General features: G+C 39.2%; 1 protein-coding gene across 2 annotated transcripts in view; it reads left to right on the forward strand.

Moving 5' to 3' along the window:
* The window catches only part of sema6cb (semaphorin 6Cb), a 147694-nt gene that overhangs the window by 77777 nt on the left and 51785 nt on the right, over positions 1-18132 (forward strand). For both annotated transcript variants that reach the window (XM_084435489.1, XM_084435490.1), the window contains exon 4: positions 14535-14731. In XM_084435489.1, the coding sequence (XP_084291615.1) occupies positions 14593-14731 (139 nt within the window). In that variant the 5' untranslated portion in view covers positions 14535-14592. The remainder of the gene's footprint in view (positions 1-14534; positions 14732-18132) is intronic.

Below are 18132 nucleotides of genomic sequence, written 5' to 3' on the forward strand. Positions count from 1 at the left end.
ACCAGTGTCACAACACCCAGGATTTTTAAGTATAGATATTCCCCTTGATATCATATAATCTTCTAATCTAAAGAAAACAGAATGATGACATATGGTGATACCTCATAATAGCAGTGTTAGAACTGATATACAAACACCAACCTACTACTATTACCACTGCTAGGTACTAGTGCTGAGCATTTGAGCAACTAAATGACAATAGCTTCACTCCAGTAAAATATATCTGTGATAATGTCTTCACATTAAACCGAACTTTTATTTTGACGGGTTTCTGAGCGTATCTGACGATGAAATGCTGAAGATGAATGTGTACTTGAGTATGTGTAGTACATGAACCTGCACTCATTTGCAGAGACTCGCTGAACAATCAGACTTTGATAGCAGTCTTTAATATTCACAGTCACTAGTCCATATAGCAATTTGATATTATGATCGGCAGTGTATAGATGGATCTGTTATTTCAGCTATGCGCCGGTATTGCAGTAAATAGTAGAAAATAAATAACATGCGCAGATCATCTACGGAGGTTTCTGCGGAAGTCTGCGGGAAGCATTCTACAATAATACATTATTACTGGGAACATAATAAAAAAACCAAAAGCCATATTTGGCAAGACCAGTGGCCGAGACCGAGACAAGTCCAAGTCCGAATACCAGCGAGTCTGAGACAAGTCCGAGACCATAGAAAAACGGTCTCGAGTCCGGACTCGAGTCCAAGACCGAACTCGAGTACTACAGCCCTGCTCTGTAGCTCTGCTAGAGTGTATTATGAGTCTAGATAATTAACTGATTGTAGAAGAGATGCAAAATATTATTATACAATGTAAATTGATATGGGATGCCATGGTGAGGAAGCCTTGATTAGAGTGTTTCTGAGCCACGTTTGATCTTTTAATCAGGTCTGGGATTGAGATTAATGGTTGGAGATTGAGATTAGGATTACATGTGGGATTATCCCATTGGAAGACTATAAGAATCTGTCATCATTCAGCATGTGATAGGAATGCCATGGTAGCACATCAATAGGCCTCACACACACTCTTGACCAGGGGCCACCACAGATAGTTTCCAATTAATCAGATTAAAGGCAGGGACACCAGCTGGCATCTTGTCATGAGAGAGATCAGACAGAAACAATCTTAAGCCATTAAGATTTGAGTTGAAATTAGGTTTACATTTGATCTATACTCACATATTCAGATCACAGAACTGATAAATTGGCAAAAGGAAAAGGCTTGAAAATGCCTTTTTTTCAAGTCTGATTTCTATATTGGTATCAGCCTGATTAACAAATGATCTATTAAGGTACTTAACTGATTTATTAGATTAATTCTAATATATGATGCCTGACTTTCAAATGTACTGTTAATCTGCCCTGCAACCTCTTGCAAAACCTCTTGTTTTTCTAGAAAAACCCAGTTATCATAAACGACTGGAAGGTCGTGGAAAGTCGTTGGAAAAGTGTTAAAAGTAGCTGGTTGTTTGTCATATAGCTGATACTGGAGCTTTCAGATGGTGTGTTTTAGATTTTGAGTTGCTGACTGGATGTTTATTAAGGGGAAATTGACCTTGTGACCATATGGCCTGATGACCGGTTCTGCAGGGGTCCCTTACACAGCTGTGTGGTCTAAGCCTTTGAGAGGTCTCTAAGCCTTTGAGATGCTGCTCTTGTAATATACTCTTTGGGCTAGAACTGGAATTGAGAAAATGGCAGATTGGTCTCAGTTCAAAGTGCACAGGCTTGGATTAGTGAACGCAGCATGAGGTAGAGAACATATATTTCGAAGAGAAGATATTCTCACTTACACACATACACAACAGCACATGTTTGAGCATGAACCGCAACGTTCTCGACAGAACATGTGTAACTCTGTGTCCGAACCAGGCATCAAGTACTACTTGCGTTCACAGTGAATGTGAATATCACTGTTACACAATATGACTGTTTATTGTATTTTTTAGGTGGTGAGCATTGAGCATAAAAGAGACTTCCTTCAAAAACATAAAATCTTACTGACCGTACATTTCAAAATATTTGTTATTCAATAAAGAACAAATATTTGAAAATACAGTGACAAAACCATGAGCCTACAACTGCAATATGAACCAAACTATGGAGAAAGTTAAACTAATACATCCTTGATAGATGGCTGGTTATCAAACTCAACTTAAAAGAGATGCGGTTTATCGCCCGTCTTTGTGACGGATTGTCAGTGTCTGAGTGAACCACAACATCCTTAACTCAGCGCTTTCTGAGAGACTGTAAATTAAGGGCTTTGTGTGTGTTGTGTCTGTTTCCTGAGCAGAGGACAGTTTGATGGAGTTTAATCTTCTAAAGAAGAGAATGGAACACTGATTTTGTCTCTCACTCTCTCGCTCTTCTTTTATTTCCCATTCCCTAACCTTTTCCTGAAACAACAAAATAGCTTTTGTTGTAAAGTGTAAATAACATATTAGAATAGTGAAGATGATGGCACCCAGAGCTATTTGTGTGGGAGCCCAGGTGAGCTGGGTTGCTCAGCACTGAAACATAGCAACTGGGTACAGACCTGTCACAGGAATCTAACCATCCTGAAATGACACGAGTCTTCTGCAGTGTGTGTGTGTGTGTGTGTGTGTGTGTGTCATGTCAGTCCTGCACAGCATGGAGTTTGATCACAACTGTGTGTGTGCGTGTGTGTCTATGTGTGTGTGGATGAGCATCAGTGCCCTGTAAAGAAACTCAACCTCCCAAATCCTCTTCACCAGGCACAGAGGCGCTGAGCTCGGCATGTCTTGGCTGAGCACCCGGGGGTCTTTCTGTCTCTCTCTTTCTTTCCCCCTCATACACACATTCTTTGTGCATCCTGCTGGCGTAGACTATGAACTATCCATACAGAGACACATGGGAATATTACACATTTAAGTAATATCTCTCAACCAAGACCGTACTAAATGTAATAAACTGAGGCCGTGATTCAGCCGTAGGTCACCGGCAAGATTGTGAGTGTGATATTGTTTTTTTACAACACAATGCAATACAAAATTTGACCAGTTAGTTCCTATATATTGTTTACCTCCACCTAAGAAAGTAGTTTCAAAAGAAGAAAAGTTATGTTATGTTATGTTCTTTCTTACATTTGCATTTTCTTTCTTTCATATCCACTTTCGTGTACACTTTTTGTTTTCGAACGCACTTTCATTCTTTCTTTCTCTTTTTTATTTTTTTATTTTTTATTTTTTAAATGTGTGAAACAGATGGTTAAAATTCCATGCAAATCTCAGTGCTATGAGATTGAAAACGAGGCTGTGAGGAATAGAACACAGTGTGTTCAATAGATTGTACTTTTGTTTAACAATAATCCGATTATTCAGCTTTTGGAGAAAAAGAAATTAAATGAAGTTGTGAAAATTACTTAATCTAGGACCTTTATCAGGCCATTGTAAAGACTAAGTCTAACCCTCACAGCCCTCAATTTCATCTGCGTTAAAGGAATAGTTCACTTCAAAATGAAAATTATGTCATCATTTACTCACCCTCAAGTTGTTTCAAACCTGTATGAATGAAAAATATGAAGATATTTTGAAGAATGTCGGTAAACAAACAGTTGATGTACCCCATTGACTTCCATAGGGAAAAAAAAATGCTATGGAAGTCAATGAGGTACATCAACTGTTTGGTTACTGACATTCTTCAAAATATCTTATTTTGTGTTCAGCAGAAGAAATAAATTCATACATGTTTGAAACAACTTGAGGGTGAGTAAATGATGACAGAATTTTCATTTTGAAGTGAACTATTCCTTTAACATTCAATATGGCGTCTAAACTGACAAAGGTCTATACAGTACTATGGGTAATTGCCAGAGCATTGTTATGTGGTTGATAAGATGTTCAGATTGGTTATTAGATTGTTGGTAGTAGGTAGGTAGTTCGTAAGTGGTTGGCCAAGTCAAAATGACCCATCCTCAATGGCTTTATGACAATCTGGTCAAAACTGTTTTCTTGTTTGCCTGATGTAAAATCTTATTTCATATTGCTTAGAAAAATATCACACCTTTCTTCAGCAAGCCACATGAGTTCTAGATCATGTCTGTAGCATAAACACTTGTATTACCAAACATCACTAATGACAGAGGAGTGAGCTTGCTGTCATCAGTGCATCTTATTCTGTTATCATTACTTTACATTAGAACTCAAGTCATAATTTGATACTGGACCAGATTATAACAAAGCAAACTGCTCAGCATCACATATATCACTGTGTTTATTGGAAATCAAGTATGTTGCGTGACTGTCATGTATGCCTTGTTGGTGTCCTGATGTCTTCTTTTGAGATCAGAGCTGATCTTTTGTTCTCTCTCTCTGGATCTCTCACTAATTGGAATGGTTTCATGCTGTGCTTGGTTAGAGAGAGAATGAGAGAGAGAGGGAGAGTGTCGGGCAGCTTTTGACGGAGCCTACACTGCATTTCTTTGATAAAGACTCTTCCAGTTCCTCCTCCCAAAATCTTCACTTGCCCCTGCACACAACCATCCACTTCATTCGTTCCTCTGGGAATCTACGTGTGTATGCGTGATGACTTTAGCAGGTGGTCCCTGGGCTGTTAATTTTTTCTTATCCTGAAGAAACAGAATTGATATTAAAAATAGACCTGCACATAAAATTTTTGAGGGTAAAAACGTGTTTTGCTCCCTCCTCCACCACCAGCGCATACACTTCACCCTCCAATTATAATACCCGCCGGGGACGCCGGCTCCAATTTCTGTCAATACAGACAGGTAATGCCTCTAAATAACAACCTTAAATATTAATGAGAGCGGGGGAGAGAGGAGAGGGATCAAGAAAAGAGCATATTTTACATTCATAACTTTAAAAGTCAAAGAAGAAAGCGAGACAATTTGAAGGTAAAACTGCATAATTTTGGGCTTTTGTTTGAAGGTTGCCGTCAGGTCATCTTCGGGAAAGAAAACACGAATTGATTTTTCTTCTCTGTCTAAATGACTGATTTGCAAAATAAATGTGTGCTGCAGCGAGTCCGAGGGCTGATGAAAACAGACGCGAGCCAAGCAGGGGACGGATCGGTGGCGCTCCGCTAATGCCACTGCTGTCTGCCTGGCTTGGCGACAGCGGAGGACAGTCTCGGCGGTTCTCGTATCGATCCGCTCGGCCGCTGTCTGCCGGCTGGCACGGATCCCTCTCTGATGTGTGCTGGACATCTGGCTGGGGATGTCGTTTCAAGAGAGAAAAACGTCAGTTCGGCTGCAAGTTTGTTTGATGCTTATCAGGATGTGTTGCCACAACATGTCCATTGGAGAGTAATCGCTGCGATGTGTGTCATATGCATCACTGAGCGGTACGCGGCAAGATGTGACAAATCACGTGCCAACTTTCATGCTAATCGAGACACACATTGACGTTTGCTGACAGCCAGTCCTCTTGGAATTTCAGCGGGGAATGGGATGAGCAGGAATTGTCATTGGTGCCTGAATGAAGACTGATGGGGCTTCTTTCCACCATCATTCCCAGCAGAGGCAGCAGCGTGCCCCGCCAGGGTTGTTCCTCGCATGGACTGACCTTGTCAGGAAGGCAGAACCCTTGTGGCCGCAGCGGATCCCATTCTTCCTTAGGGATTGGCTGACTGGCATTGATAGGGAGAAGGTCGTGACCTCTCGCTGACAGACTAGACATCCACGTGACACCAGATGCCTCTGATTCTTTTAACAGTTATTCACGCTGCCATTCCAGTGAGCAACAGACAGCATTTTATTCTTGTTTGTTTTTTGTTTTGTTTTTTTATTTCAGTGTAGTTTTAATGGTGCATAAGTAGTTTCATGTTTGTAGATTTACATTTGAATACCAATATAATAATATACAAATATTTGTAATTTGTAAGTTTTATTCCTTTTAATTACATGTTGTTGGTTTTTTAGTTGCACTATTTTTAATGTGTGCTTGTTACAGTGTGGGGTACGTCGTTTTTGAATGATGTTGGGCAATGTCGATGTTTGAAATCAACCCAAACAAACACACCCCTTCTTCATTGCTCCGCCTCCAAAACTCACACTCCAATCCTAACAGCCCTGCTCCGAGTCGATCTCGAACCCCGATCCCCCTGCAAGCGAGTCGAGTGCACTAACAATGACGCTAAATACCACATTTACTAGCAGTCGTCAGCGCGACTCTCACTAACTGGCCTCCGTTACGCGCGCAATCCAAGAGAGGATGCTTGTTTATCATAGCAGAAGCGCGACAGAATAATGCTTCACGAAAAATAAAGCGCAGATGAAGAACGAATGACAAGGAAGCACAAAATATTAACGCACAGTACATGATAGTAATTACAAACAAGAGTTGGTTGTTAGTTGCCAACAGCACAGCAGCTCCAGACACACAATGACACTCAAACCCAGTGTTACTCACGTGCGGACCCGAATCAAAGCAGCATCTGCGTCTGTTTTCAGGCCTTCCCACTTAGCTCTCTCCAGCGCTGGACAGCGTTTCTAATAGTAACACAGGTCCTAAAGCTCTTGCCTCTATTTTCCAGTGATTTCTTCTGAGCTTTTCTCTTTTGTATTGTCTCATCTCTATTTCTGCAGTCTTTCTTCAGTTCAAATCTCCCTCTTGCTCGTTCTCTGTCCTCCACCGTCATACGCCCCCTAATGCTGGTTGGCTACACGTTTGTTGTTGTGTCAGCCTGTCTAACTTCCAAACAGCATATAAAACATTTAAATGTTTAATTAACACCTTTAATTAACATGTACTTACTACTGTTACTGGTTATGGTTTGGTTTAGGGTTCGTTGCTTGTAATTATGCATCATATACTGTTTATTAATTAACATTTACCATTTATTACTATAGTAAGTACATGTACGATGTGTAACAGGGACACTGTAAAATAAAGCGTTACTGTTTTTAGGGGGTGCGGTTGTATTTCTTTTTGGCGCAATTTTTGTTTTAATTACTATTGTTGGTTTTTATGTAGATCCAGTATTGTTTTCATACTGATACACATGTACTACATAACACTTAAGTTTAAGATTTATTTGTCATGTTTTCAACAACACGTCATATGGCAGGCCGTTTTAACATTCAATCCTTAAAACCTACTAGTATCTATTTTCATGCTACTAGTACTTATTTTTTAGTAACTAGTATCTAAAAAATAAGTACTAGTAGCATGAAAATAGATACTAGTAGGTTTTAAGGATTAACTGTTAAAACGGCTTGCCATACTGCAGTACTTGCTGTCAATGAAATGAGCTATAAAATGTGCCATTACTGCTACTTCTAGCATCTGGCATCTCTGGGACATTTACGATTCAGCAATATGTCCTGGATCCACTCAGATCTTGTGTCAGATGGCCTGCACCAGAGAACAATTAGTACAAAGTTCAAAGCAGAGAATATCCGAAATATTTTTTTTTATATCAACTAAAGTTTATTTTATAAAAAAAATATATGTATATTTCAGGCTTAGGATATTAATTAAATCATATCACAAACATTAATTTAAAAAAAAACAACAAAAAGAAATTTCTCTCTCTATCAGTATACATTTTTTGTTCATATTTTGTTGCATTTTTTTATCATTTCAGATCAGTTTTATTGCCAACCTTTTTATTTTTTCACAGATTTTTCAGCTTTTGTCTCCATAATAGTTTCACATGACTACAGTAACCTTGGCAGGCACTCAGAGAGAGAAAAGACTAGTGAGGCTTCCATTCCATTCCATTTTTTTATCTAATCCCAATTGAGGGTCAAAGTGTTTCCTGTCTGTCAGCTGTTTGTCATTCTCTCTATCTCTCTGTGCTCTTGAGAAGACTTTGTCTGCATATTATGTCTGCATATTAATATCTTTCTGGGTTACTACGGTTACCAAAGTTCCCGCTCTTATCCCATCATACACTGATTTTGTTCTGAGTAGATTACAATTTAAATATGTGGCTTGGGATGAGGGCGAGTGTGTCTATTTTATGAAAGATGAAAATGGCCTCTGTACTGTCAGATGCGCATTTCTCTCTTTCTCTCTCTCTTTCTTTCTCCGTCATCTGTTCTGTAGGGGCAGACCCTCAATAATTGCCCAACACTCCTTAAGTCCAATTCTAATTTAGCCCAGCAACAGCAGGGTGGTCACTCACTGGAAATCTAATTAGGCTCCTGTGTGTGCGTCCGCATATGTGTGTGTGTGTGTGTGTGTGTGTCTCCTTTGAGATGGCGAGTGAAATGACTGATAGCATGGAGGAAGCCATTTGGATCAGTGTTTAAAACACAGGCAGAATGTGTGCCAGGAATATCTGGCTTTTTAAAGCCTGCTCGAGCTATTCCTACCTGAATACTGACCTAATTGATTTCGATTCAAAAACAAAACTGGGTAGAGGTTTGTAATCTGTTTATGTGCATGTCTGCCTGCTAGGTGACCCTTGGATCATGTGACGATGTCATGGGACAGGTCAGTGATAATGATTGGTTGTTTTGGCATAAACAGGCCAACGGCTGCGGTCTCAAACCTACAATGTCGTCTTTGTTGGTCGAAAGTCAGACACACACACCGTGATATGGTTTCCTGCTTGTTTTTCCCTTCTTAAACCAAAACCCATGAGTCGTTTTGTTAATTTATTTGTTTTTGTTTTTCTCGAGAGCTGTTGATCAGTTCCTGACACAAACATTTTCAAGACTAAAGACGAACCATTGTCTGGGTTTGTGTCTTTTTATATGTGATTCGCTTTCTCTCTCTATCATTTTACAAAAACTTTTTTGTAAAAAGTGCTTTTCATTCTTGTAACTCAAGGCCATGGTCATGGATGTGATTCACATCAGGGAGTGTGTGAAGCAGTTATACCTCAAATACAATGCAAGTTGAATAAATGTGTCAGTAAATGTAAATGTGAGTATATTTGTTCCAGTTCTTGTGAGGAACATTAGGATGGACTTTCGGTTTCAATCAAGCATGGATTCTGCTCCTATTCTCCTGCCCAGAGACCTGGATATGCTGTATGTGCAATTCAGCTGCAATTAGCCTCAATATCTGTGTGACAAACAGGCATTCAGTGAAGGTTTCTCATCATTGCAGGGTTGAAGGGTATAATTTAGTAGGGTATAAGTGCAAGTGCAATAATGTAGACTAATCAGCTGTGTTTATCTACTGACATGGCCTTCAAGAGCCCATCCACACCCCTTTTCCACTGAAATGATGCTGTGCCAGGTGCCTGGATGCCACATTTCCACTGACTTGACAACCTCCTCAACGGCAATGTAACTTAGTTACTACATATTTAACCTGCCCACAAACAAATGGGCTGCAGAAAGCAAATCATAATCTTTTTTTACGAGACTTATTCCTAAATTTGAGACACTTTTTAGGCTATTTTAACATTCAAAGGAATTCAAACATCCAAATTGAAAGGGTTTATATATATATATATATATATATATATATATATATAAAATAAAAATGAATACATTTAAGCATCACAACATAAATAAATGTATAAATAAAAAAAATATATATTGTAACAGTAAAATGTTCTGTATTAAAATAAATGTTTATTTTGAGATTTGTAAACAACTCTATTTAACAGTTATTTAAAAAGGAAAGGAGCTGATTACCAATATGATACAGATATACTGTATTGTGCATTCTTACTAAATGAATCTCGAATACAGCTTTCCAACCCAGATCTGTTTTTCTTTAGTGGAAACGCTCAGGTTTATACCGTTCTTATATTGGTGGAAAAGGCTACCCAGGGGTTCCAATCGGCTCATTGAAATCACACAGGGTGTTTGAATCTTATCAACTCAGAATGAAGTTGTAGAATCTCCGACACAGTTGGATCCTAGAAACTCTATAAGTGAGGGAGAGTCTGGCCTCTGCCCCTGTTCACAGCTACTTGTGGGTCCCTGACAGCGGGGTTGCTGGGTAATGGGCCGTGGAGAGCCAGAGCACTAATGTGCTTAATCGTGTTTGAAATGACAGAGGAGCCCAGGGACACCAGACTTTATTATGTTGGACCATGTATACAGAGAGGAGACTCATTCAATTTCTGCTTCTGAGGGTGTGAAAGGGTCCCAGAGTGGAAGAGAATGGGAGGAGGAGTTGAGAGGAAGCGAGCGAAGTGTGTCCTTTTCATGTGACACTTGGGACAAAAGGGGGTGAATCACATTAAAAAGCGCCTAACTCTTATTTGAATTAAAAATCATGTTTCTCTCTCCCTTCTTGGCTGACATGATGTTTCCTTAAGCAGGTATTAAACCGCTGATGGAATTTAAATTCATCCGTGTGATATTTTAATCGTAATTTTTTTTTATCGTGAGCCAGCAAGTGATAAAAGCCAGGCTTGTTAAACAGAGTCAACCTGTAAATGAATATAGATCTTTTAAAAGTGATTCGGTCGCACGCCATAAAAACCCGTCTTTCTCTTGACATCAGGGTTTCCGTGCTGGCCTTGGCAAGTGTTTTTAAAGTGCTTCAAGAGAGGGAGGGATGCGCGGATCCCATGGCAAGCCAAGGAGCTGTTGGTAAATCCAAATGAATGTCGGATAATCAATCCTGGGCTCAAGAGATTTCTCCTCCTCAGACTTCAGTGCAGCCTTTTTCCTCCCCGCCACCGCAACAGCTCTGCCTCATTTACCAAGGACCCGCAATGGGGCCCGGCTCCCTTCCCACATCGAGCCAACAGAGAGCCAGCGCTGACCCCATGGAGGAAGCAAAGGATAAGCAGGGTTTTAATCAGATATCGACAGCTGTCTGCTCATCAGTGCCTTGCGTCTCTTCGAACGCCACATGAATGCACACTGATTAGAAGAGCAAGAGAGATGCGAATAGTTTGCAAACACGCACACACATTTGTGTGTGCCACCTGCCTAGAAAAGGGGGGTAAACTGCTTGGTGGACTCTATGGGTTTGTATGGTCGTTTTTTTTTTTTTTTTTTTACAAAATAATAAATATATTTTGGTATGTGGTTTATGTAGGAGAGCTGTGTGATTTTAAAGGGATAGTTCACTGAAAAATTTACATTTTGTCAAATAATGAACCCTCATATTTTCAGAAAATTGCATGACTGACTTTCTTCTGTGGAACAGGGTTATGTTTGCTCTACCATTCAAACATTTGGGGTCGGTATAGAGCTGCACCATTAATCAGTAAAATATTGCGATCACATGATCTGATTTAAACGGATTTGGCTTTATACTCAACTGTGTGCTACGTACCAATCCTTGGAATTAATAGATTTTTTAAATAATATTTTAAAGCCTACCAAAGTATCCTGATATTTTAATGTAGCTCAGTGAGGAACTTGACTTTGTAAACCATCAAGTATCTGTTCTGATATTGAACTAGAATCTATAGAACAGTGTCTTTGGTTGATGATTATGGTTAGGGTGCATTATGTATGTTTGCAAAGAGAATTAATATACCTTTGAGAGATTATCTACCCAACTACTGCTCTCTGTGGCTGAAGATCCTTTAGCAAATGTCAGGTTGGCATTCCATGAATGTCAATGTTATTGATTAGCATTTAGTATACGGTCAACCAAATAGCAGAAGTTTTCAATAATGGGGTGATTGCTCCTCTGTGAATGATACTCGCGATTCTGCCTTGAAACTTGGCTGAAACCATCTCAACCGACTTTGAGAATCATTGTGCCAAGTCTTGTAAACCGTTGTTGGAACCTGCATTTGTTTTAGCCTGGCTGTGATTTGCAGAGCTTTACAGAGACAGAGAGAGTGAGCTGAGGGGAAGTAATTAAGTCCAAATCCATTTAGGTCATTTAATTAATTGAGGGACACGTTCACTGGTTTCCCAGCCCTATCAGTGTTCACATCAGCCTTGAGTGCTGATTGAGATGCCATTTGGAGCATATATTAATGGCAGCAGAGAGAGCAACTTGGAGAAATGGGCTGTCTTGTCTTATCTGCACAACGCCACTGAGGTCTCAGACTTTGGTTCTCTAAAGAGTTCTTCGCCTTGAGTGAAAGGGACTTCTTAATATAAAAAAAATATCAGAATGAGACTTTGATTAATTTGACCTAATTCCTTTGAGGATCTTTGATTTTTTTTTTTTTTTTTTTTATCTTAGTCGATAGAATGTATCCTTTTTTTCATGTTATTGATCTTATTGTTAACAGTTCACTCATGCATTTTTTTTAATGCTGTAAACTTTCATTTATCAAAATGTCAAAACTTTATCTCCGAAAACAACAGACTCTCTGGTGATGTATATGCCGGACTTCTCCAATCATTTAGTCTGCGTAAACCCCGCCCCTTTCTTACAATCACTGCAAGCTTGTATTCAGATCTGCCTCTAATCAACAACTGATGGATATAAGCAAGTCCACTCCCTAAATTTGTTTTTCAATTTGTTATACTTAGACATCACGTTTCATCGCGGCGGTATTAAACTTTGGTGTGTAATTTCTCACACCATGCTACGGCATGAATGATAGATCAAATCATGCGGCTTGTTTAGGTGAGGTGTACTGGTACTTTTCTATGCAATCTTAGACTTTCTGACTTTCTTTTCAGCAGTAGTTAATCCATAATTAGGGGGGTGGGATGGATTTGGACATAATTTGTTAAGCAAAAAGATATACTCTTTCCCTCTTCTTTTTCTTTTCCGTCTGCTCTTGTATTCGTCAGTTTTCACATGATCTCCCCATCATCAATTCCTTGAAAAGCAACACAGCTTTTTGCTTTGGTTTTGCAGTCATAAGACATCCGGATGGTATAGTTTGTGCTTATCTTATCATGATGTCTTGTTTGTTTGTGTCCATATGAAAAAGACCCCATGATCCTTTCAGCTTCAGTCTGGGGAAGATGATGTCTCACATTTTGTGCTGTATTAGTTCTAGAAGAGTGTGTGTGTGTGTGTGTATATGCTCCATTAGGAGCTTACCGCCCTGTCCCTGTACTCAGTTCTCTAAGTATAGCTAATCCATCAGACATAATGTCCCATTATATAGCCCTGACAGGGTGTACAGTATTTGTGTGGGCACATGAGGTGATTAATACTGATCAGGCTTCATATAAGTGCTAAAGTGAGATGTTTGTTTGAGTTGCTGATCCAAAATACGGACTGATCATTAAAATTTAAAGGACACAAAGCAGTGTTTCTAAACTGATGGGTTGCAAACCAGAAATGAGTCACAGGTCTTTTCTGATCGCAGTCAGGAGGGAAAAACAAATAATAAAATGCAACTAATCATTTAATCATGCATAATTATGATGGAAAAATAAACAGACTTATCTGCTTCTAAAAGGAGGAGAAAATGTTTTATCTTTTAATGTTGATGTCAGAGGCTGTGCATATTGGCGCATATTCATGTCACTTGGTATCAGCCAACTTAGGCAGAAATAGATGGGTTTCAGGCCTTTAAAAGTTCAGAAAAATAGTATAATTTTTAAAGAAAAAAAAATCAAAATATAAGAGAGATTTAGAAATCAGAATTGAGAATTTTCCTTTTTTAGACAGTCATGTTAATAATTTTGCATATTTTTAGACCATTGGGATTTGTGGTTATATTATATAATACATTTCAGTATTTGCTTTTAAGTAATTTTTTTGTTACGTTTACGTTTGTAATGGGTCACAGTTGATTTCCAATGTAAAATCTGCATCCTAAAGCAAAACCAGTTGAGAAGCACTGTACAGGAGTGGTTTTGACCATTGTATCATGTATAATAACCTGATGCCAGACTCATTAATGTCAGTATCTCAGTCCATAATGAATCTAATACAAACACTCAAAGACATCATTAATAATTCAGCCTATTTTCAATAGAACTCTTTGGCAGGAGATTTTTACTTTTTCCATTGTCCTGAAAATAAGTTTTTGATCCGTCCCTATTGGCCTTGTGTAAAAGCTGACAGACTGAGACGACATCCCAGCAGCCTTTGCGGTTAATTGAGTTAAGTCACCTGTGAAAGACTGTACAGTTCGAGTCAATGAGCCAGGTGTCCCCCAGGCTGGGGCCCTTATAATATAACCTATTGTGCTTTTGCACACTCAGTCCATCTCTCTTTCTTTCCAGAGCTCTGTTTCTCCATTATTACATTGGGCATGTTTAATAAGAGCTATGCTGTCACTATCAAGCTCAGTCTTTATTTACTCACCCTGTTGACAACCCATCTGTCCAGAAAGGAAAATTACGCTAGTTGCTATATATTTTCCAGGCAGTTAGTCTGCATTGCAATGCTTTCAAGCTTAAAAAAAATGATGCAAAATAGCCACAACAGTATCCTAAAAGTGTACAGTGCATATGACTCATCATGTGCTGCATTAGTCTTCTGAAGTTGTATGAACCATTTAATGCCACTTTCTGATGCTTGAAAGCCTCGGATTCATTGTAAATGGATGTAAAAGCGCAAATATGAAAGTTTCTCATTTTGTGTTCTATAGAAGTCATATAGATTTGGGATGACATGCCAATGACTTTCACAATCATTCAGTCACATGTACATGTTGTTCAGTAGAAGCGTACAAAGCGATCTTTGCAGTGACCATTTTTAAAACGGCAATTGTCGTCATCGTCCTCTTTCTTGTCTTTTCAGGTGGTGTTCGATCTTCTCTGGGTCATGCTGTGTGGCTGACTTCTATGCTGTAGCTGAAATGAGGTTGGTGATTTTGGGGTCGCGGCCCCTCTTGGCCTTGACCCTCATGCTCGCCCTCACCTGCCTAAAGCATCTGTGCCATGGTGCAACGCCCTTTCCTCAGGACCTGGAGCCCATCAGCACTGTTGGTAGTGAACGTAAGTATGATTCTACGAAACACCAGTTAGCACTGCAGTTCTATTCAGTGATATTATTTCACTGATCTGTTTTTAACTTCAGGCATACAAAGAGTGTACAAATCTTTTTTTTTTCTTTTTTTTTTCATATCTTTATAATTCAATCATGACATTTGGAATTATAAAAGCTTTATCTTGCATGATATATAGCCATAGGCGCATTAAACCGTACCCAGAGTTTAAAAGTAAACCGCCTGCCAAGCAATCAGATCTTGGCAGATGCAAAGCATTTCACACGCCAAATAAATATATCAGCTGCCATGGCTGCCAAGTCCATCCTCACTCCACCTTCCCGTTCCCAGCCCTAATCTACCCCATCCCGGTTTTCCACCCCATGCTACTCCCCAGCTTCCAAACCTATTGGGTCTGAGATACTGGCTTCACTCGGAGCTGCTGTGAAGTTGTTACTAATTGGGAAATAAAAACTCCTCAGTCTTGGCTGTGTAGCAAACAGTAGGGTGTGGAGGGGCCGACTCAATTGCAAATGAGGTGTGATAGAAGTGTTTACTGTTTTATGTTTATTTTGCGGACAATCCATTTTTATACAGTCTATACCATCCAGCACTATATTCTTCATAATTCTTAAAGAAAACCAAAACGTATTATTTTTTACATTGAATATGTTGGAAGCGTAGGCTTAGTGGCAGGGTTGTGCTCCATTCAGACTTGAATTGAATATTAAATTCATATAAATATAATTTTTAACTAGAAAATATCATGTTTAAGCATTTTTGAGCAGATGCAAGAGCTCTGCAGGGTCTTTTGTTCTCCTGAAATGAGTGGACCACATTTGAGAGAGCTGGATTCAAAAACATATACTGAGCCTTTGGGCCATTGGTGTACAGATAGCTGGGCTAATAGAGCTCTCCAAAAAGAACATCACACAAGTAATGAGACCCATTTATCAACCATTTCCACCTGTGTGTGTGGTTTTACATCCTGAGACTTTGCTTTGTGCTAGAGCCTTTACACATTGTAACCTTTAAACCCATTAGATGAGTGCGACTACGTTCGCACTGTAGCTAAATACGGTTGTCACTCCTCTTCTGAGTGAAATTCCTGTTCTGTTCACAAAATTAATTGAGGGGGATGAAAACTACAATATTCAACCAACTCTAACAACCAGTGTTTTGTTTATTCTTGTTAAGATGATTGTTTGAAACTACATGTTTGGACTGTAATATATGGGTTTCTTGTGGAGCAGAGGGCTGGTGGGAGCAACTATAGTGCAGAGAGACCATATCAAAATATGCAAATAAGTCAAGACAGGTACCTCAATTTTCGTGATTTTCTAGCACAGCAGCTCTGAGGAGCTGTCAGCAAGTGGCCTCACTGCATTAACTAGTTGCTCAGTTTGTTTCTTTTACATGACACATTTAATGTGTAATTTAATAGCAATTGTCATCTTAATTTTCAGGAGTAAATTTAATTGTTGAATGTAATTGTCATTGCTCAGAAGCGAATTGTAAAATTAGTTATTGCAGTTGGTGCATATGATACCTTTGATAGTCTCTCTCCCCAATAGCCCTGCAGTCTTGGTGCAGCCCACACATTACGGGTAAAAGAAGTTGTATCTTAACAAGCTTTAACAGAAAATGGCATCTTCGTTGATTACACTGTTTATCACGGTTTATCAAATCCATGCTATATGATTAGAACCACACTGGACTAGTTGTTTCTCATGTCATCCAGTGTGATCATCTTTGATATGTACTTAAAGGGATAGTTCACCCAAAAATGAAAATTTGCTGTTAATTTACTCACAGCCACAGCCAGGCCAGTAACGGAAGATTAGTGAAGAACAGTAAAGAAGGGTTTTTTTTTGTTTTTTTGAAACCGTGGTCTTTGGTAATTCATTTAATGTAAGTCAATGGTCACCGTCACTTTGATAGCTATATCAGCCATAACTTGGAAATATTATTTGTATTTATTTTTTTATTTTTGATCTATCGATATGGGCCTCTAATGTTGATAGGACCAGCTTAGTGTTATTCACTGCTATTGCAAGAATAGAAACTTTGGTTATTTGTTCATCCAGACAGTATGTGAGACTTAAGCCGGGGACACACTTAACGACTAGCTGAAACATTCTAAAGGCCCTATTTTAACGATCTAAGCGCATGGTCTAAAGCGCACGGCGCAAGTTCACTAAGGTCGTGTCCGAATCCACTTTTGCTAGTTTAAAAATACGGGAAAAATAGTCGGCGCATGGTCTAAAAGGGTTGTCCCTATTCTCATAATGAGTAATGGGTGTGTTTTGGGATTTACATGCGTTAAACCAATCAGAGTCTCATCTCCCATTCCCTTTAAATGCCAGTGGCGCTCGCGCCATGGCAGATTCGCTATTTACATGACGGAATTTGATAGTGGAAAGACCGAATGCGTCTCCTTTTCTTTTACATTGTAATTCTTTTATTTTAAATATTTGGCATGTTTGTGTCGTGTGTGTGTCCCTGTGTGTTTAATAAGCAGAGTGTATGCGCGTTGTGGACCCACCTATAGGTGCACATTACTAACGCGCTCATTAAATAACAAAAAAATTAGCCAGAACACACCTCGTTTTCACCTGGGCTTGGCGCTGCATTGCGCCAGGTGTAAGATAGGGCCCTATGACTGAACTGAAGACACTTACAGTCTGTTTCCAATGACTGGAGCAGATTTTAAACATTGACTGTGAACATCGACTGAACGCAACTGTCTCTGACTTGGCATGTTTGGGCATGATCAGTCATAAGTATCAAATTACATTCATAATCGGCCTTACAGTCGTTAAATGTGTCCCCGGCTTTAGCAGATTGAAAATATATATTAGACCTGTTAGTAAATACCTTCAATCCCATTCACTGGATGTGTGAATGTTGCCATAAGGCTGGAATACACTACACTCTCCCCAGATATTTGCTCCAATTTGTAGTTGGGTGGAGTTGTTTGTAAATTTGGGTGCATTTGTAGATGCTAGTTGTTGAAAGTCAGAAACTCAGAGCCAGTCTGCAGAGTTTGGGCAGTTAGAGTTGACAGATTTCTCCCCCAAAAATTTTATGTATGATGTACTGTATCAAACGTATTTGATATTTTGAGGTGATTTTAGAACACATTCTTTTCATTTGTCATGCATCTCCTAGCAAGGAGGCGTATGTTTCTGCGAGTGTTTGTTGTGTTCAGAACAACTTGAAAGTCTGGTAGTGTGTGATCCTCGGTTGATTAGTGTAAGATGCTCAGTTTTTCTTTGTAACCGTTTACAAAGCCTGCAAGCATATGATATGCTTAGCATTTGAAAGTCTAAGTTTAGACCCTATCCTTTAAAATTTAGAACTTCAGTTTGGTTGAATAATCTTAAATTGCTTTGAAGAATGAAGCTGAGA

Source organism: Rutilus rutilus (assembly GCF_951802725.1).
Source record: "Rutilus rutilus genome assembly, chromosome: 17".
Taxonomy (NCBI): Eukaryota; Metazoa; Chordata; class Actinopteri; order Cypriniformes; family Leuciscidae; genus Rutilus; species Rutilus rutilus.